This window comes from Podarcis erhardii (assembly GCF_964252035.2).
Source record: "Podarcis erhardii genome assembly, chromosome: 4".
NCBI lineage: Eukaryota > Metazoa > Chordata > Lepidosauria > Squamata > Lacertidae > Podarcis > Podarcis erhardii.
In genome coordinates, this window is record NC_138508.1 from 9,550,407 (window position 1) to 9,571,219 (window position 20,813).

Consider the following 20,813-nt stretch of genomic DNA (forward strand, 5'->3'; position numbering starts at 1 on the left):
TATATATTATGGGTCTCTGCTGGCAAAGCTTCCTTTGCTCTGCTTTAGCTGCATCTGGAATGAGGCATTTTATTTTTAGTCTTCCTGTTGGAAACATATTAGCAAATCCTATGAAAATTTTGCCAAACACGACAGGATGTGAGTGTTTTTACAAAAATTTGGGTAAATGTACACAAGTCTGATATGGCCAGATGACCACCGACTGGCCTCTTCAGTTGCACCTACCACAGAAAACCCAGATGTTTTGAATCAAACTGCACCTGTTTTCTGCATCTTTACAAGTATCTGTGCATTTGGCATTTGAGATGTGTAGTAGTTTCTGGTAAAGCACTCAACAAACTAAAACTAAGGTTTGGGGAGTATCCTAATTTTTTTGAACACTTTAGTCTTACAAATTGTTTGAATAAAATGCAAGGAAAGGACTAACAATGCCTGCTCGGGGAGTGGAGGCCATTATATAACCAGCTGTACTTCCTGTGGGGGTTCATCACTAATGGGGCCACCACCGAGAAGGTCTCTTTCTGCTGCTCACGAGCCTGGTGAGCCCAGAAGAAGGGCCCAATTTTACATACGGGCCCAATCTTACATACGCAGGCAGCATGTTTGATTTTCAGACGTATCAGCAGTAGGTGGATAACTATTTCACTCCAACATCTTGCCCTTATGCAGGATATAGTCATATGGGAGTTGTCCTGAAAGAGTAGTCCTTATTTTACATGAAGAGGGAATTCCAAATTGTTCAGCCCCCCCCCCATCTTCTCGCTTTTCTTGGTTGCTCTTGGATACCTGAGTGCTTCCAAAGACTTTTAAATTCTGTTTCCGCAACACCCTTGAGATATAATGACCTTGTTGACTTCTCCAGAAGAAAAGAAGAGCAGAGGCTCTTGATTATCTGTTGCTTGTTTTCACCTCGGCTCAACTTGGCTTCTTTGTCCATGTCTGACTGTATAATAGAGTCCTTTTCTGCAGTTCTGTGCAGAGCAAAGGCATTGGGTGGTAGGCCTAGATTGTATAGGGTCCTCCTTTTTGGCATGTAATGCTGTCAGACCTTGAGCTTCTTGGGTAAGTTGCAAGTGGAATTACCGTGCTGGAGCTGGCAGCACAGCTTTACTCTGCGCACAAATATGTTTCAGGAAATCTTGGCTTCAAAACGCTAGCTGGGCTCAGTATTTATAGGTATGTGGAGAATAATATTGTCATGATTGACAGCTAAATACAAGGAAGGCTGGCTTTAGAACTGCAGTTGCAGATCTTTAGGGACTTTTAAAAATCTTATTGAAAGCAAAAGCATTTCGGGTGACTGTGCTGCAAGAATGGCGTGTAGATAATTCTGAGGCATTCTGCAGAAAACAAGGTCTACCGGGGCTGAATATATTTATGTAGTGTTTTAAAACACGCTGTGGATGGTTTCTTGCTCTCATCTCTTTATGGCAACTCTTTCCTATCTGTTAAGGCACAGAGAGAGAGTATCATACCGATACCACCCAGTGAATACTGGGGGTGTAAATGGGGTTTGCACTCCAGTTTTCCAGCTCAAAATCCAACCCTTAATTTACTAGCAGGTTTTACAATGGTTAAGCCTTGATTCTAGTTCAGCCGCTGTGCTTTTGAAGGAAGTGGCATGTTCAATTCACATGTGGACTTTTTATAGGCTGCAACAAGGAAAGGGCAAGTGGGAAGGAGGGCACTAAGGTGGTCCTGGGTGTAGAATTTTGGGTGCAGACTTTGGAGACTTGAGTTCAAGTTTCAGCTCAGCTGTGAACTTGAGTTACCTCGAGCAAAACCTCTGTCTCAGTAAGTTCCCCACATGTAAAATGGAAATGATATTGACCCACCTCCCAGGTCGCTGAAGACAAATGAAATGAGGTTTCTGAAGCGCCCTGCACAGCTCAAGTGCTCTTTTGCATTATAAATAACAGCCTGCCTCAATGGATCAAGCAAATGAGCTGTGCTGCACAGGAAGGCCAAAAGCGCCCTGCAGGCTGACCTGCCAGACTGGCCTCCAGTGGAAAATGCCCTCAAATATGTCAGTCGTGGAGGTAGCTCTAATGCCTCTAAAATTGCTACATTTTTGGATCATTCTTTAAAAAACATCAACGACTCATTTCCTAAAAGAACCAAAATGTGTTCAGGAAACAGTAGGGAGACGTTGTATCATAAATCATCTTCTGCTAACTTCAACCTGTTTCTGTGCTCTTAAACTGCAGGGCATACACTTCTGTGTAGTGTAAGGAATGAGGTTTGAATTAGTGCTGCAGGGCTGGGCATCCCAGATTTGAAGCCTCTCCCCGTGTGTGTCACCCGGGAGAAGTCTTTTCTAGCAGAGAGTGTCTGCCTTGCATCAAATAGCTTGGGTTTGGGGAGTGACTGAAACTTACGGCATATTAAAACACTTCTGGTAACTGTTGCTGCTGCCCTTTGGAAAGTAAACCACTGAGCCTCTTGGGCTTGCCGATCGGAAGGTCGGCTGTTTGAATCCCCATGACGGGGTGAGCTCCCGTTGCTCGGTCCCAGCTCCTGCCAATCTAGCAGTTCAAAAGCACAAAGTGCAAGTAGATAAATAGGTGGGAAGATAAACAGCGTTTCTGTGCACTGCTCTGGTTTCGGTGTTCCGTTGTGCCAGAAGCGGCTTAATCCTGCTGGCCACATGACCCGGAAAAACTGTCTGTGGACAAACGCCGGCTTCCTCGGCCTGAAAGTGAGATGAATGCCACAACCCCAGAGTTGTCTGAGACTGGACTTTACTGTCAGGGGTCCTTTACCTTTTTATTGCAATATCAAAATTGGAATTTAAAACATTTCATGTTCCTTCTATCTTCCTCCTTCAAATATTTGCTCATTATTTCTGTTTTAATACAGTGCCATCACTGTACATGATGCTTTAGTTTTCCCCTTTCCCTTGCAAGGAGTCTGTGCAAGGGAGCACTCAAAAATGGTTTCTCCCACCTGCAGCCAGAAGTGATGTAGACCATTCTCTACTGCAGGCTTCCTCAAACTTGGCCCTCCAGATGTTTTGAGACTTTAGTTCCCATCATCCCTGACCACTGGTCCTGCTAGCTAGAGATCATGGGAGTTGTAGGCCAAAAACACCTGGAGGGCCAAGTTTGAGGAAGCCGGCTCTACTGCCTCCTTCTCTTCCATGTGTAGACCAAGCTTAAAACTTTGCCCAATTTGAAATTGTAATTGAAACCAGTGGCTTCTTTTCTTTTCTTTTCTTTTCTTTTCTTTTCTTTTCTTTTCTTTTCTTTTCTTTTCTTTTCTTTTCTTTTCTTTTCTTTTCTTTTCTCTCTCTCCCCCCCCCCCCCATGAGACAGAAGTATGAAGTGTTGCCTGTTTAGGATCCAGCTTTCCATATCTGGAACAACTCTTTGGGATGGGTGTCAGGGGCACTTTTAGAGAGTAGCATTGCGGGGAAACCCCTTGACCTCCTGACATTTGTGTTATGATGTGCCATGGGGCACAATTTTGTCCTCAATGCTATTCAATTATTATTGATTGATTGATTGAATTTATATACTGCCCTATACCCGGAGGTCTCAGGGCAGTTCACCAAATAAAATCAAAATATAAAACCACAAAATACATAATCGAAATAAAAACAACAACCCAATAACCCCCAAATGAAGCCATTGGAGGCACTCATTAGAGCAGGCATGGCCAAACTTGGCCCTCCAGCTGTTTTGGGACTACAACTCTCATCATCCCTAGCTAACAGGACCAGCGGTCAGGGATGATGGGAGTTGTAGTCCCAAAACAGCTGGAGGGCCAAGTTTGGCCATGCCTGCACTAGAGGATTCAGAGCAAAATGTCTCCAGTATGCTGAAGACACGCAGCTCTAGCTCTGCATAACATCTGAATCGGGCATGGACCAAGGTCTGGGTTCTGTGATGAGCTGGTCGAGGGCCATTAAACTTGAGTTGAAACCCTGTGGGTGAATTCACACCCATTTTCCAAGTAGGAGCTTAGTACAGTGAGCACGGACCCATTTGAATCCCAGTTCACCCCATTCCTTTGCTGTGTTGATACTCTGTTGATACCAGCGGGAATTGTTATTATTAGTTATATAGTCTATTTATCACCCACCCTTCTCCAAAAGGAGGGAGGGTTACAGCAATTTAAAAACACACTATCAGCATCATTTTAAAGCAAAGACAGTCGAGAGAAGCATTCAGAAAGTAGCTTCCAGCATGTTCAATGCAGCGTAGTTTATTTCCAAAGGCTGTTTTAACTCTTCTGTGTGTGTTTGTTTGTTCGCAGGCTCCACCGGGCCCAGTGTGCAATTAAACAGACTCAGGTAACTGTTCAGAAAATAGGAAGGGAGATTGAAGAGAAACTGAGGCTTACGTCGACGAGCAAGGAGCTGGTAGGTTTCCGGGATGTATTTGTTTCTCTCACTTTATTTCAAATGCCCTAAGTAAAACATTGATGGGCACATATAATCAGAGGGCTTTCAAAATCTGAAGGGAGTACCTTGTTAGAGAGGTGTGAGCAGTTGTTAGGGCGCAGGCCCTTTCTGTGCCTAGGTCTCAGCTAATGTAAGAATGATCTGGTGGACAGAACCCCACCGCTGATCATCCTATGTCCCTTATTCACAATTTGAAGCCAACCATTTATTTATTTCTGTATTTAGGTCTTGATTATCACTTAGGAGACCCGAATATAATGGAATTTGAGGTGCCTGTCTTGAGTGGGGGCAAACATGCAAACTAAAACCTGTAACCAATGAAATTCAGGAATATATTTACAAAAGTTAGGAAATGCGAACAGTAAAAGGTTTGGGGAATCCTAGTCTGTGGAGTACAGCGATTCTCAACCAGTTTTCTCTCACTTTGTGCAGATAATCTCTTCCCTGATAGTTAGGCGTGATTTGATCTGCAGTGACGAGTTTTTCACGTGCAGGAGAAATCACTCGATGTCTTCGTGTAATAATTACAGATGTATGGACTTTCTCAAGCACTGTCACTCTTGCGTGTAACTCAACCCCCTTTTTATTATTAAATGGAAATATTTGTCTGGAAAGTCCCAACGTCTTGATGTATTGGATTAAGCCTAAATTGCTGAGAGGGAAAAACCAAATTAATAGGCCTCCTAATGCTCTGCAGTTGTAAAGCATCAACGCTGGCTCTGTGGCGAATGAGCAAAAAGTGGCTGCCAGGAAAAACAAACTCTTACAGATTGGGATTAATGAGCTACCAGTGGAACGTGTGGTGAACCTTGTAATTGTTTGGGTCGAGTGTAATAGCTGAGCTTGCTGACACTCCAAGCTTTTGAGGATGAGCAAAATGCATGTAATGACTTCTTGGGCACAGTGACAAACATTTTAATTGTCAACTTAGGCTCAGTTTTTTGTTTTGTTTTTAAAAGAAGAATTTGGAACAAAGCAATCGGTTGGCGCCGACTAATGTCAAAGGGCTCAGCACGGTCTAGAATGGGGACCAGTATAGCTAGTGTCTTAATTTGGAAATTTATATTGGCACAGCCTGGCAGGCACCTGGTGCCTCGTATCAATTTTAAGAAGCCAATCTGCTTGTATCCCATTCTCTTCATGATGTTATGCTTGGTTCGGATTGGGGAGTCCTGCATTTTATTTCAGTGAGGTTCTCCAGTGAGTCTGGAAGGCTTGACACATAATGGAAAATTGAAGTCCTTCATAAAGCTGGCTTTAAATGATGAGGAACATGGGGAGTTCTGCTATCTCTCTGGCCAGAGGATTACTGTACCGTTGTGGGCCTCTTTCAGCACTGAACTAATTTTCTTCCTTCGGCCCCAGTGCCTTGTGTTGAGGCAATCAAGCCTTCTCCACTGGGTTTACATGCAAGTTGGGCACAGAGCATAGATGCATATTCACGATAAGCCCATAAATCAAATCTACAAATAACATAACAAAAGCCACATTTCCTTATCACTTTAAATAACTCTTCTCCATGTTCGCTTCGGTCCCCAAGGTAAAGTGAAGCCTGTCATCTTTATGTTGGCTTGTGAGCTGCTTGGAATGGGAACACGTCAGGCATTCTGCCTTTGTACAAGCAGGGAGGGAAAGGATATTGATAGCTTAATCTCTGAAGAGATTTGTGGACTGCAAAAGCCTCATACTTTGCTCAGGCTGCACTGGGAGAAAATGTAGTTGCAGAATGCAGCAAGAGGAGAGAGATCTCAGACTTTGCCTAGAGTTTTGTTATTAATGAAGACCGCTCACTGGGAGTGCCCAAATTGCAGGTGTGCTTGTGCAGCAGCTTTAGCACGTTGTGCATTGAGCTCTCCGTTGAGGAGCCCTGGGATTTTCTTAACCCCTTGAGGCTCCCAGTGCAGCCCTTTCAGGGACTGCATTTATTTATTTTTCAACTTGTCTTCCTGCCTTTCCATGTGGGATGCCCAGGGCGGCTTACAATAAAATAATTAAAACAGCAATATTGTAACAATCAAATAACAATGCCCAGTTAAAATCACATTAAGTTGTAATCTTAATGTTTAATTCAGGGTAAAAAGGCATGGCAGCAGATAAGAAAATAATTCGGCTCACTATGGTCTGTTTGAATGAAAAGGGGGCTGATGATGATGATGATGATGATGATGATGATGATGATGATTTTATTTACTGGACCAGGCACCCTCAACCTGCAGCCCTCCAGATGTTTTGGCCTTCAACTCCCATGATCCCTAGCTAACAGGACCAGTAGTCAGGGATGATGGGAATTGTAGTCCAAAACATCTGGAGGGCCGAAGATTGGGGATGCCTGTACCGGATGATGACATAATTGAGGGGCTAGACAGGCTTTATGATCCCGGTGTCCTTCCATCATGAGATTATTACAAGCCTTGATAGCTATTGCATTGCAGGAGGCTCTACTGCTCCCAGGCCTTGACATCTTGTAGTCCAAGTCGGGTGACTTTGGCTTTGCATGGGTGCTTTCAAGAGAGCCTCTCAAGAATTTGCTCTGATCTCTTCCTAAATGGCTCTCTCAATCCTCAAGCTTTTCTGAGCCTATCATGTTGTGTTCAGTGCAACAGTCAAACCAGAATCCTAGAATTGTAGAGTTGGAAGGGACCCCAACGGTCATCTGTTTCAACCCCCTGCAATGCAGGAATCTCATCTAGCTCATACATGACAGATGGCCATCCTCTGTGTCAACATATTTGATGAGCAGCCCTCTTATTAATTTGTTTAATAGAAAAAAGAGAGTGAGTGTTTACAGTTGAAGATTTTGGTGCTTCGGAATGAGCTAGAAAGGCAGAAGAAAGCCCTGGGCCGAGAGGTTGCCTTGCTACATAAGGAACAAAGTGCACTATTTGACAGAGGTAAGTGTGAATTTACATTTCAGTTATATATTATAACTCTATACTGCACGTACAACCAATTTAGCAGATGCCTTCCCATGAAAAGTAGGTGATCAAAGAAGGATGAGCCATCAGAGGAGCTTGATCTGTAGCTGAGCAATGGGTTACTCCTATTGAGAAACAGCTTTGTAGCATGAGGTGGGACTCCACTGGCCTCTTGTTTGCTCCCTTGATATCCATCTGCAGTGGTGGTGCTGTAGCACGGGGAGGGCAGGTCAGTGGCTCCCCCCTTTGGCAAGCTGCCACTGTGATGCAGTTCTTCATTTTAGAGCTGCAAGTCTTTCCAACCAGTTGTCTTAAGGTACCTGTGAGGTCTTCTGTTGATTTGTGAGCTCCGAAGAAGGAAGAAATCCAAGAGCACACCAATGGTGCAATTAGGAGAGATCACAGAAACTAGCAAAAAGCTTGCATAATGTCCTGGCTTTAGCTCCTTAGTGATGCATTTAGGTGTTCTCCAAAAGATGGGTTCACACTTGTGGTAATAGAGATGGTTCTAAGGTGTCTGGCAACAAGAGGCATTCCTTAAAACCATATTTCATAGTATTGCTTTCTTTGTAAATACTCCAAAAATAGTGTTGCGATTGTTGCCAGTATTTAGTGCTGAAACACACAAAAACCAATCAGATACTTTCTTCCAAAAATGTCCCTGGTAGGAAATGCGTTTGAGGAAGAATATCAGAAGCTCCGACTGGACAAAGAACCCTTGCAAGAGTTGAGAAAAGAATGCACCGCTAAGAGGTAAAAGGAGTTTGTCTTTTTGGTTGTAGTAGTTGGATTGGTTGTAGTAGTGAAATGCTGACCTTATCTTTCGTTTGTCGGATTTCTACCCTGCCCTTCCGTCCGAAAGGGAGCCAACAACATAAAAATGCTATACACAATAAGAGTTCAAACATTACTGAAAAGAACATTTTAAAAAAACAGCTGCTAGTAATAATAATAATAATAATAATAATTTATTATTTGTACCCCGCCCATCTGGCTGGGTTTCCCCAGCCACTCTGGGCAGCTTCCATAAAAACCAGAAATACATTAAAATATCACAGATTAAAAACTTCCCTGAACAGGGCTGCCTTAAGATGTCTTCTGAATGTCAGGTAGTTATTTATCGCTATAGTACCTTCACTGCAAATAGCAGCAGCAAAACTAGCTCTCAAAGGCCTAGGCAAATAAAAGGGTTTAACATTCTGCCAGAATACGGCAGTCTGGGGGAGTGTTTGACTTCTCCTGGAAGGGGCACCACCACAGAGAATGCCCTGTTTCTTGTCACCATCCTTCTGGCCACTTCAGCAAGTGTGGTCTCTCCCCCTGATAGGAAACTGTGGGTTGCAAGGTACAGTGGTGCCCCGCAAGACGAACGCCTCGCAAGACGGAAAACCCGCTAGGCGAAAGGGTTTTCCGTTTTGGAGGCGCTTCGCAAAACGAATTTCCCTATGGGCTTGCTTCGCAAGACGAAAATGTCTTTCGAGTTCCTGCGTTCCCCCCCTTTCCCCCCCTTTTCCTAAGCCGCTAAGCCGCTTTTCAGCTGATCCGCTGATAAGCCGCTTAACAGCTGATCGCTAAAAGCCACTAAACCGCTAATAGCGCTAATCCGCTAAGCTGTCAATGGGCTTGCTTCGCAAGATGAAAAAACCGCTATACGAAGAGCCTCACGGAACGGATTAATTTCGTCTTGCGAGGCACCACTGTACTGGAAAAGCAGCTCTTCACAAGTATTGGGTCCCATGCACACCAGTACTAGCAGTGAACAGATTGTAGCTAGGCATAGACATTCCTTGCCATGGAGGCTCTTTGGGCCTCCAGTAATAACTTGGAATGTCCTTGCTCTTTCATGGGGAATACTGCCCCATTGAGAGCAGGCAGGCATCACGATTGACAGACCTGAGGAATGCTTCCATAACAGCGCCGCCATTTTCTTCACGCTAACTGGAGCATTATCCCAGAGAATTCAGGAATTCCGCAGATTCGATAAGTCTCAAAGGATGGAGTGCAGTAGCAAAACCCCACACCTGAGGAGCTGTCCATGGTCAATCCAAACCTGTACCCATGAATCCTGGGTTGAAAATTACCCTGTTCAGTTTGTACTTGTTGGTTATAACACTACATATTGGGAGCTGTGGGGCCAAAGACTGGACATTTTGCAGATTCAGTAGTTGGAATGGTGATTGGAGGAGGTGAAGCAAATGAGCTGACAGATTCACTAATTCTTCTTTGCCCATGTACCGTATTTTTCACTCTATAGGACGCACCCGACCATAGGACGCACCTTGTTTTAGAGGCGGAGAACAAGAAAAAAAATTCTCCCCCTCTCTGTGCAGCGCCCCTTCAGCGAAGCGGCAGGAGAAATGGAGCCCCTTCCATTTCTCCTCCCGCTTAGCTGAAGGGGCGCAGCGCCTTAGCTGAAGGGGCACATACCCTTCAGTTTAAGGAACCCGAAGCCTCTGGAGCTTGGCGGGTGTTCCCACTGCACTCCGGAGGCTTTGGGTTCCTTTCGCAGAAGCCAGGAGAGTCTTGCTCTCCAGGCTTCAGCGAAAGGAATCCGAAGCCTCCAGAGTGCAGCGGGAGCTCCCACCGCACTCCAGAGGCTTCAGGCGGCTATCCTTAAAGCCTGGAGAGCGAAAGGGGTCGGTGCGCACCAACCCCTCTTGCTCTCCAGGTTTAAGCGAAAGCAACGTGAAGCTCCCGGAGCACGGCGAGAGCGCTCCCACTGTGCTTCAGAGGCTTCGTGTTGCTATCGCTGAAGCCAAGGAGCCTGCATTTGCGCCATAAGACGCACACACATTTCCCCTTAATTTTTGGAGGGGAAAATGTGCGTCTTATAGAGCGAAAAATACGGTATGTGTCTCGTGCATACACACAAACACACAGAAGTGTCTTGCTGACGAGTTCTCATGACTGACAGAGGGACCTAGCAGTTGCTGCCACCGACCAGGAATCTCCTCTAGATTTTATAGTTCTGTCTGCAAGTCCGCTCCCTGGGGGAAACTTGTGAAGAGTCAATGTGTTTGCTGTCCTCAAACCTGTTAAGTCAGAGATCTCACCCGGTCTAGTGGCCTTAAGATGATTCTCTGGTCCCAATGGGTGACACTGCTGCAAGCTCATTCACTCAGAAAAAACACATACCACACCCCTGGTTGTGTGAGCTTTCAGCAGCAATTAGTTCCTCTGCCTCCTCTTGTCTAGGAGAAAGTAGATACAAAGGAAGGGGATTTCATTTCAGCTGGAGGCGTTGCTGAAACAAACACCGGTCATTTTTCTCTTAATTGTGCCAATGTATCTTACACTTTTATTAAAGGTGGCTCTCCTTTTTAGTCGTGTATATATTGCACTATAATCTGGCAGTACTGTGAATGTTAAACATAATTAAAACTACTGTGAGGCATTGGGAGCAGTGTGTGTTGACCCTTCAGGTATTCATTCAATTTTTGTCTTTTTCATCAGAGAGCAATTCTTGAAGACCAATGCACAGCTGACCATCAGATGCAGGCAATTACTTTCAGAGCTTTCCTATATTTACCCTATTGATCTGGTGAGTTTCGCATTCTCCAGTAACACCAGCTTCGGAAGCTGTAGTCGGGATACCACATTCAATTGTGGAACCGTCGGCATGTCAAACCAAAGATATTGTAGTCTCCTATAGATAGGCCCCTACCTATAGCATGTGCAAGGCTCCAGCTTCGGCCTCCACCATCTCCAGATAAAAAGAACTTTGATCACAGGGCTGGAACAGAACTGTGCTCAATGCACTGGGGAACTGCGCCTGCTGAAGCAGATGCACTGAGGATCCTGAGATCAATGATCCCTCTGTTAAGGGTATGGCACGGTGTAGCAATCACCCCCTGTTGAGTGACTCTGGGGACATAGGATAGGTCCTTTAAAATATTCTGCACTAGGATTCTCCTGTAGGCCCACCTTCAGTTCTCAGAAGCAAAGAATACCTTTAGGCCAGGAGCGTGTTTATGGGGCCATCGATATAAGTAATGAAGGCAGCAAGCAAAATGCAGAGCGGTGCAGGCTGCTGTCAAATCAGGAATGCTAAAGTGAAACGTGGCTTTTGATTTCTTCTGACTCGCTTTCCCACTAAACGTTCATGGCACATATTCGAAGACCTGCCTGCTTCCATTACATGCTCAGATTTTGATTCTGTTGTTTACAATTCGGGTTTTTTATTCTCGCATGGGCACCCTTCCAACCTCACTTTCTGCTATTAAATCCACAGAATGATCAAAAGGATTATTTTATTTGTGGAGTCAAGTTGCCCAATTCTGAAGACTTTCAAGGTAATTGGCTATTTACCTGCTTGCTTTTGATACCTAATTGCCCTGTGCAGGCACGCCAGCAGAGAAACCCAGACAGCAAATTTCAGTTGGGGGGTGTGTGTGATTCCATTGTTTCTCAGGAGACAGTTTTCAAACGAATGTTCCTAACAGCTCCATGATGGGTACCCATATTTTAAGAAAACAAATTTACCGTATTTTTTGCTCTATAAGACTCACTTTTTCCCTCCTAAAAAGTAAGGGGAAATGTGTGTGCGTCTTATGGAGCGAATGCAGGCTGCGCGGCTATCCCAGAAGCCAGAACAGCAAGAGGGATTGCTGCTTTCACTGCGCAGCGATCCCTCTTGCTGTTCTGGCTTCTGAGATTCAGAATATTTTTTTTCTTGTTTTCCTCTTCCAAAAACTAGGTGCGTCTTGTGGCCTGGTACGTCTTATAGAGCAAAAAATACAGTAAATAGTGACTCACTTTGATTTCTTGCAGTAGTTTGCCCTATTTTGCAAGCCCATCATTGTTGCTACTTGGTAGCATTTCTTACTAGCCCAGATTTCCATATGAACCTTCATTACATTGCAAAAGAAAGAATAGTAGTGATTTCCCCCCTAAAACCTCTCCCCCTTGTCACATAGAAGTCATTTTTCTTATCCACGGTATAGATTGAGCATCAGTTTAGATCAGGGGTCAGCAAACTTTTTTGGCTGGTCCACTGTTCCTCAGATCTTGTGGGGGTCCGGACTATTTTTTTTTGGGGGGGGAGAATGAATTCCTATGCCCCACAAATAACCCAGAGATGCATTTTAAATAAAATGACACATTCTACTTGTGTAAAAACATGCTGATTCCTGGACCATCTGTGGGCCGGATAGAGAAGGTGATTGGGTCGGATCCGGCCTCCGAGCCTTAGTTTGCCTACCCAAGGTTTAGATGATTGAATTCTGAGTTAGCGGTGTGTCAAACATCTACCAAACATCGTGTGATGTGGCTCTTCTCTGACCTTAATAAAAGTTAAATGCTAATGTGCACCCAGATGTAGCTGTCTAATCAGGGGGTATCTTATGCACCAATTTAAAATCTTCGTAAATAAATACTATTCCTTGCTCTTTTACAATCCTGTCCAATGGCTCCCCTTGTGTCGAGAACTTTTTAACAGCCCATTTTTTAGGTTGTCACAGCTTGCTAGTGCCCGTGAAGTGATTACAGTTCTCAGCAAACTTGTCACATAGAATTAGGTGAGCCGCCCCCCACGGCATAGCTGAAAATTGAATGTGGTGAAACGAAATTGGCAGGTTGCATTGAAAAGAGTGACTTTCGTATGATTTCCTGGAAGTTTAACGCCAGACAGGTTGTGGAAATTTAAATTCAGGCAGGAGAAGATGGGGTTAATCCGTGACACCGAAATAGTTTGCTGTAATGAAATACATGTTTTTCCCCTCCCCCATTTTATATAAAGGGAGCAATCTCTCTACCCCCCCACCCCCCTGAGTTTGGATGTCTTGTCTCCGCTTACCAAAAGCTTGGCATGAGTTCATGGAAGCCGGGTGTGACTGATTCTCAGAAAGCCTAAAAAAAATGGGAAAGCAGAACCTCTTTTTAAAAACCAAATGCATAGGAGATGAGAACATCTGTAAGCCAGGATAGTTAGCTCATGTGCCCTAATGGGAAGGAGTGGGAGAGCAGGAGATATTCTCTCAGGAAAGGTGGATTCTTAAGTGTGGGCTGAAAGGGGTAGTCTCTTCTCTCCCACAGAGGAGTTCGGACATAAGGGTTAAGGTGAGAGTGAGGGCTTCAAGCTGGTGGGGAAGAGTCGGTTAGGTAGGAAGTGGGGGAAACCTCCAGTTGGTGACAGATGCGGTCTAGGCCCCACGTACCTACGGGACCGCCTCTCCTGGTATGCCCCGCAGAGGACCTTAAGGTCCACAAATGACAACACTTTGGAGGCCCCAAGTCACAAGGTGGTTAGGCTGGTCTCAACTAGGGCCAGGGCCTTTTCAGTACTGGCCCCGACTCGGTGGAACGCTCTGTCACAAGAGACTAGGGCCCTGCGGGACTTGACATCTTTCCGCAGGGCCTGCAAGACAGAGCTGTTCCGCCTGGCCTTTGGTTTGGACTCAGTCTGACCCTTATGTTTCCCTCCCCTTACGGTTTTGATCTATGGGCTACTTTTAAAATGGGGCTGCATTTTAAATTGCATTTTAACCTGTATTTTAAATTGGGGTCCCCCCCCATTATGTTTTTACTGTAATTTTACTGGTGTTAGCCACCCTGAGCCCGGCTCTGGCAGGGGAGGGTGGGGTGGGGTATAAATAAAATTTTATTATTATTATTATTATTATTATTATTAGATGTGTCGGAAAATACGGTATCAGAAGAGGTTGGGTGTGATCATCCCTGGCAAAGAATCGAGAGGTGGCTAGGAGGGTCCGGGCAACAACACAACCCTCCATAGGGTTGACCCCTCCCCATAGAATCATTGAAATGGAAGGAATCCCCAAGGATCATTCAGTCCAGCCCCATGTCTATCAGCTCATTTTTTTTTCCTGCAGTGTTAATTGCTGCGACCCATTTAAAAAAAACACACAACAGAGTTGAAGAGCTTTGTGCAGTAAGAAATAGCCAATTCAAAACATGGCAATGAGCTGCCGTTTGGACCTAAATAGGGTGAAGTGACTCTGAACTGTGTGCTTGCTCTCCTTTACAGCAAAGGATGATGGCAGCAATGCTGTCGCTTTGGGCTACACTGCTCATCTGGTCTCCATGATTTCCTTCTTCCTGCAAGTGCCACTCAGGTATCCAATAATTCACAAGGGCTCCAGGTCTGCAATCAAAGATAATATTAACGATAAACTGACCGAGAAAGAGAGAGAGTAAGTGTATTTTATTTTTGTTTTGTTTTTTTGTGGTGGGGGCTGTCAAATCTTGGTCAGAGTAACTTATTTTTCACACACAATCCAATGCACTTCATAAAATCCCTCCAAAGTTGTGGCTGACATCTTGTTTTGTTCTCTTATCTCCCATGAGATGTTGGGACCAAATAACATTAGCACCCAGACTTGGCAGAGCTGGCTGTTTCAAACAGTGTTTCCCTCAAACGTAAATTCAAGCCATTTCCTTACATACATGTTTCTCTTCAACATTTGAGCCGCTTAGAGTGCATTCAAGGAACATCTAACCTGGCTTGCTCCAGCCTGCTCAACTGTGAAGAATGTTTCTGTTGTCTTTGGACTGGACAGATTCTGGGTTCCGTTCCATTCCCAATGCTCTCATGAGGACACAACATGATAGTCCCAGGAATGCTGCCATGGGATTCTCAGAGGAAGAACAGGGTTACAAATGTGATATTAACTATTTGCCAAACGGGTGGCGCTGTTGTCTAAACCACTGAACCTCTTGGGCTTGCCAATCAGAAGGTCGGCGGTTCGAATCCCCGGCGACTGGGTGAGCTCCCATTTCTCGGTCCCAGCTCCTGCCAACTTAGCAGTTCGAAAGCACGCCAAAAATGCAAGTAGGTAAATAGGTACCGCTCCGGCGGGAAGGTAAACGGCATTTCTGTGCGCTGTTCTGGTTCGCCAGAAGTGGCTTAGACCTGCTGGCCACATGACCCAGAAAAACTGTCTGCGGGCAAACGCCGGCTCCCTTGGCCTGTAAAGCGAGATGAGTTCTGCAACCCCAGAGTCGTCTGCGACGGGACTTAGCTGTCAGGGGTCCTTTACCTTTTAAACAGTCTTTTAAAATCTATTGAACACAAAGAATGAATCAGTAAAACTGTTTATTATATTACATTATGTTTATTATATAATCATATTACTGAAGGCAACTGCAGTCTCTAAAATACTTTAAATCCCATGTCTAAAATGGCCAGATTGTGTGTGGACCCAAGGTTCAACCTATTTTCTGCCTGGCGGAATGTTTGCAAACATTCAAACTCCTCCGGAGTTAGCTTTCTGCGGGAGAGCGTAAGATCAGAGGTTGTATGTGTTGTCGAGAAAGGATAGGAAGGCACAGGGTGGGGGGGTGGAGATGATTTTAGAAAAAGTCACTTCCAATAAACCTTTCTAGAAAGGTTTCAGTCGCTTCTACTTATGTTTCATAAATCACTGATGCAGCACTATAAAGAGCAAAAGTGTTTTTGGTGTGCTTTTAGCAAAATGCTTCATTTTCATAAAATAGCACTCACCACCACCAGGCTGATTTGCAGGATTGCCTCACCCTCCGTTAAAGTGCTTTGTGTACTGTTGAGCAGAGCAAGTATCATTTTGCTGCTTATTGGCAGTCATGCTAAATATTTTCCCCCTTAGAATTGTTGGATTTCCCCTTTAACCACATACTTATAGTGAAGGCTAAAGTCAAGCGTGTGAGCCAAGGCAAGGTCATTCTTTCCTCACAACTTACACCCCGTCAACTGGGATCACCCGCCTTCCTCTAGCCTCCAATGGACTGGAGATGCATCAGAGAAAACAAATACACACCACAGAAGAAGGAAAAATTCCTAGGGTTTCCAGTCAACTTTCCTGGTGGGAAACACCTTAATAGGGTGATAAGGGACGTGGGTGGCGCTATGGTCTACACCACTGAGCCTCTTGGGCAGTTCGAATCCCTGTAATGGGGTGAGCTCCTGTTGCTCTGTCCCAGCTCCTGCCAACCTAGCAGTGCAAAAGCACACCAGTGCGAGTAGATAAATAGGTACCGCTGCGATGGGAAGGTAAACGGCGTTTCCGTGCGCTCTAACTTCCGTCACAGGGTTCTGTTGCGCCAGAAGAGGTTTAATCCTGCTGGCCACATGACCCAGAAAGCTGTCTGTGGACAAACGCTGGCTCCCTTGGCCTGATAGCGAGATAAGCGCTGCAACCCCATAGTCGCCTTTGACTGGACTTAACCGTCCAGGGGTCCTTAACCTCCAGGGTGATCCTGGAGTTTGGGAGAAATGCATGCACTGAGTTTTCCAAGAGGGAATCTTTGGAGCTCTATGCTAGTCTTGTGTTTGAAGATAGAGTAGCCCTCCTGATGTTTTTGGACTGAAACTCCCATCATCCATCACCATTGACCTTGCAGACAGGGTCTCATGGGAGTTGGAGTCCAACAAGATCTGGAGGGCATCACATTGACTATCCCTGTTTTAAGAGCCTAAGAGCCTTTCTGGTTCAGACCGAAGGCCTACCCAGGCCAGAACCCCGTATCCCAGAGTGATTAACCATATGTCTCATTAGGGTAGATCTTGATGGCCTGAAGCGAGTGGAGAAATGCAATGCACGTTATCTGGAAAAGTTGCTACCTTCCCTGTTATATGTTACTAACCTGAGCTCTTAGCTGAGCAGCATACTGTGATGACTGGCCTTGTGTTTATCTCGAGCCCAGTCCATGTTGCAGCATGATGTTACTGCACCGTGGAAAGTTAGGAATGAAAAATGGCATCAAGAGAATCGATAAGGTCTATCAGATGCTTGTCTTGAATACCAGCCACACATGGCAGCAGAATGTCATCGTGTGAATAGCAAGCTTGGTGTTGTTCAGGTTTGGTGGGCAAAGGCTGAGCAGTGCCTTGGCCAGCATGGTTAAAAACATCAAAGGAAAACCTTCCAGACCCTCCCACGTTCTGGCCATAGCTGTCAACTGCCCCTTATTTGGCGGGAAACTCCCTTATCCCAGCGTCGTTTCCCGCTGCTGTCCCGGATTGATGATGTCCCTTAAATTTCCCGGGTTTCACGCTCGCCCGGCTCGGGAGGGAAGCAGTGGCTTGGGGTCCTCCGCCTCGAGAGAGCACGTGCATGAGCTGCCGCATTTCCGCTCTGCCTTTCCCCCCTCAGGGGCGCGTTGTGAGGAGACGGGTGGCGGCAGGCGGGCAGCCCCTCTCGCGCGAGACTTCCTCAGCGCTGCCAGGGGAAGCCGGAGGTGGCAGCGGTGGCGCCAGCGGCTGAGGAGGTGGCCTGAGGGAAGAGGAAGGGGAGGGGATGGGGAGGGACGCAGAAGGGTGGCGCTTCAGCGGCCGCCGTGGCGCTGCAACCGCCTCATGCCGTGCTGGCGGGTGGCGTGGGTGAGAGTCTCTCTCCCTCCCTTTCTTTTGGGCAGGGAAGGGCCAATGGAACTCCTGGCGCCAGGACAACGGCGGCCCCAACGTGCTACCCTCCAACCAGTGCAGCATCTTAATGTAGTGATTTCCCACTCTGCATCCCTTTCATAACTCTGTTTTTATAAATCATTTGTCCATCCATGGTTCAAATTTTTACTACAAGTTTTCTGTCAATCCTACCAATGTATGTAACTCTTTACAATAGCTTTTCAACTAAATTATAAACTTTCCCCATTCTTTATTAAAGAGGTCCTCTTCCTGGTTTCTAATTCTGCCTGTAAGCTTTGACATCTCGACGTCGTTCATCAGTTTTGTCTGCCACTCTTCTTTGGTCGGAGTTGTAGACCCTTAGGATCATCTAGTCCAACCCCCTGCAAAACACAGTCAGTCGCAGCAAAAGCAGCCTGGCTCCATCAGTGCCAGATTTCTGTATAAGCTAAGCAAAATCTCTTATTTTGGCTGCTGATCCCTTATTTTCGAGGCTGCTGGTCCCTTATTTTCAAATCTGTAAGTTGACAGCTATGGCTCTGGTCAAGAGCAGCCACTCTACTCTAGAGAGCAGCTTGGTGGCCGTCTTTAAAGCAGAATGTTTGGGCTGAAAGCTCTGATGGCACTTTAGCAAGGTTGGGCAATAAAGCGAGTGAGAGACTATACTTGGGGTCTGTTGCTTGCAAATCTCTGTAACTTCTAGAGATGGAATATGGTATGAATTATTGTGTGCTACTGGTTGCTGTACAGCCCTCTCAGATCATATGCAGAAGTTTAAGATTCCTTAATGGGCAATTCATGATAAAGTTAGCTGCAAGCCTGGCTTCCATTTTTATATTGCATGTCTGTTGATGTAATATTACAAGGCTAATTTCTTTCATAAATTTCTCAGCCTCTCCATGTTCATGGCCCACTATGTGCCTCGGGGAGGGGGGGAGTCATTTTCATCAAGTACTTTACACATATATATATTTACTATATTTCCTTGTTAACGGCCCCTCATAAACTCTAGGAAATTTACTTAAGACTACACCCTTGCTGCTAGTTGATTGGGCGTCTTTTCCACAGCTGAATTTTTGTCTCAGCTTGTCTACAACCTACTTTGTTTTTGTACTGGCAAAACAAAAAACTACTTTGTTTTTGTACTGGCAAAACAAAAAACTAAACAACAAAAAATGAGCTAGAAGTGGAATTTGGTGCATATGCACATTGTTTGCATTGGGTTAAAATGGGGGGGTAGCTCAACTTTAACTCTCCAGATGTTTCTGGAATACAATTCCCATTGCCTCTGACCATTGGTCATGCTGGTTCAGGCTGATGGGGGTTGGATTCTAGCAACATCTTGTTGGTTGGCCAGGAAAAAAAATGGTATCATGAAAAGATAATTCCCTGGATGTCAAGATCCAGGTTTGGGGCAAATACTCTTAGGTGAGAGAACCCTAGCAGAGATGTAAAATCACAAAATATGCAGCAAAGTAAAGTGTGGAAATATAGGCTTTTAAAATATGTGCTTCAGAGTTCCAATTAAAGTTTCCCTCTTCCCCTAGTATAGAAAAAGACCACCTGTTTGGTAAGTTAAAAACTGGTTTACTTGTAAACTCTTCAAAGGTCAGGTTCATGTGCTTTTCCATTCGTCAGTCAGAAAACACAGATAGTAAAACTTGGCTTAGTTATAATGGTGAAAGCTCCTAAATTATTGGTATAGGAACACAAGGACGGCTTATAAGAGCCATGTGGTCTGAGCCGCACTAACCAGCTCAAAACCTCTTCACTTGCTGAGCTGCTCAGATAGGCAAAGGTACAACAATAGGCTTGATTATCTTCCCCTCATGCTGATGAAGAGTGACCTAGCTAAGCTTGGCAAGGACAGCTTACTCTGTGTTATTAACCCCTTCATGCATTAATTAGACTTAAGCATGTTGGTTATATGAGGCTGGTTACCCCACATATCTGTAAGACTACAAGTTAGTCCCTCCTGTGTTAAAGTTCGACGATGTGGCAGGATGCAATGGCACAAGCAAGGGATTGCAAAAGATCCTCTCTCCGCAACAGAATCTGCATTGTTGGTTGTAGTACTCTGTTCTCTTGGAACGCAAGGGGATATGGCTCTGAAGGCACAAGATGGAGCATTATGAATCTCTAGGGGACGCTTCCTTTACAGAACATGTGTCACAGCCAATTCACTTCCCAGTCTAAGGAGGTCTCTGCCACTCTGGCCTCCAAGCTGAGTGGTGTCCAGTGGCTATCCAGTCCATCAGATTTATTTTCCAACCAAAAGAGTGAGGAGTTACCCGTCCTCAGGTATGATGCAAAACATCTCATCTAAGCTGCCAGGAATAATCAGATGACAAATAGATTGCCCAGGGGCAGTATTATAGTGGACTAACATGTACCATATTGGCCTGAATATAAGCCGCACCCACAAATAAGCCATACCTTTAAAATTCAAAGGGGGGGGGGAGAGAAAAAAAGACAATACCTGAATAAAAGCCGCTCCCTTAAAATTCTGCAGGCATTCACACCCGTAAATGGCAGGTGTAGAAGAAAATCCTACAGCGATATCGTGAAAGCCAATTTTTGTAAGGTTGCAAATTTAAGCCGCACTTTAACTCTTCATGGTCAGAATTTGGAAAAAGTGTGGCTTATATTCGAGCCAGTACGGTAATATGTGGCATAAATACATCTGAGTAACTTAAGATTCTCCTTGTTCTAGTTTCAGACTTCATAAAACCTTTCCTAGTCTGAGAGGTAGATGTGCATTGTGGTGATTCTTCATTCTTTTCTAGTGTTTCTCATTCTGGGACTGAACTTTTTCTTCTGTGAGGATCTCTGTCCATATCTTCTAGTCTCACGTTGCTTCATCTCCAGTGTGCGGAGGCAAACCCTAGCTTGACTATTCCTGCCTTCTGTCTCTGTCACCCATATAGCACCTATTTCACAAGACACTTCTCTGGTTTGCTTCGTACGTTACATTTTTTTTTTAGAACCAATTTTTATTTCCGTGTTTGGAAACACAGTGTGCGGCGCCATGATTGGCATCTAGGAACAGATGCATGTGTTGGTTTAGGTGACTGAACACTCATGTGTCCGACTACCTTTCCAACTGTTACGGAAATTACCGGGGGGGGGCACATCTTTAAAGTTAAATATTACA

General features: G+C 45.1%; 1 protein-coding gene across 1 annotated transcript in view; it reads left to right on the forward strand.

The window, feature by feature from the left end:
* The window catches only part of UVRAG (UV radiation resistance associated), an 86,817-nt gene that overhangs the window by 39,529 nt on the left and 26,475 nt on the right, over nt 1-20,813 (forward strand). The window contains exons 7-12 of the mRNA XM_081860380.1: nt 4,258-4,363; nt 7,170-7,296; nt 7,989-8,073; nt 10,774-10,861; nt 11,552-11,612; nt 14,306-14,471. Of these exons, the coding sequence (XP_081716506.1) occupies nt 4,258-4,363; nt 7,170-7,296; nt 7,989-8,073; nt 10,774-10,861; nt 11,552-11,612; nt 14,306-14,471 (633 nt within the window). The remainder of the gene's footprint in view (nt 1-4,257; nt 4,364-7,169; nt 7,297-7,988; nt 8,074-10,773; nt 10,862-11,551; nt 11,613-14,305; nt 14,472-20,813) is intronic.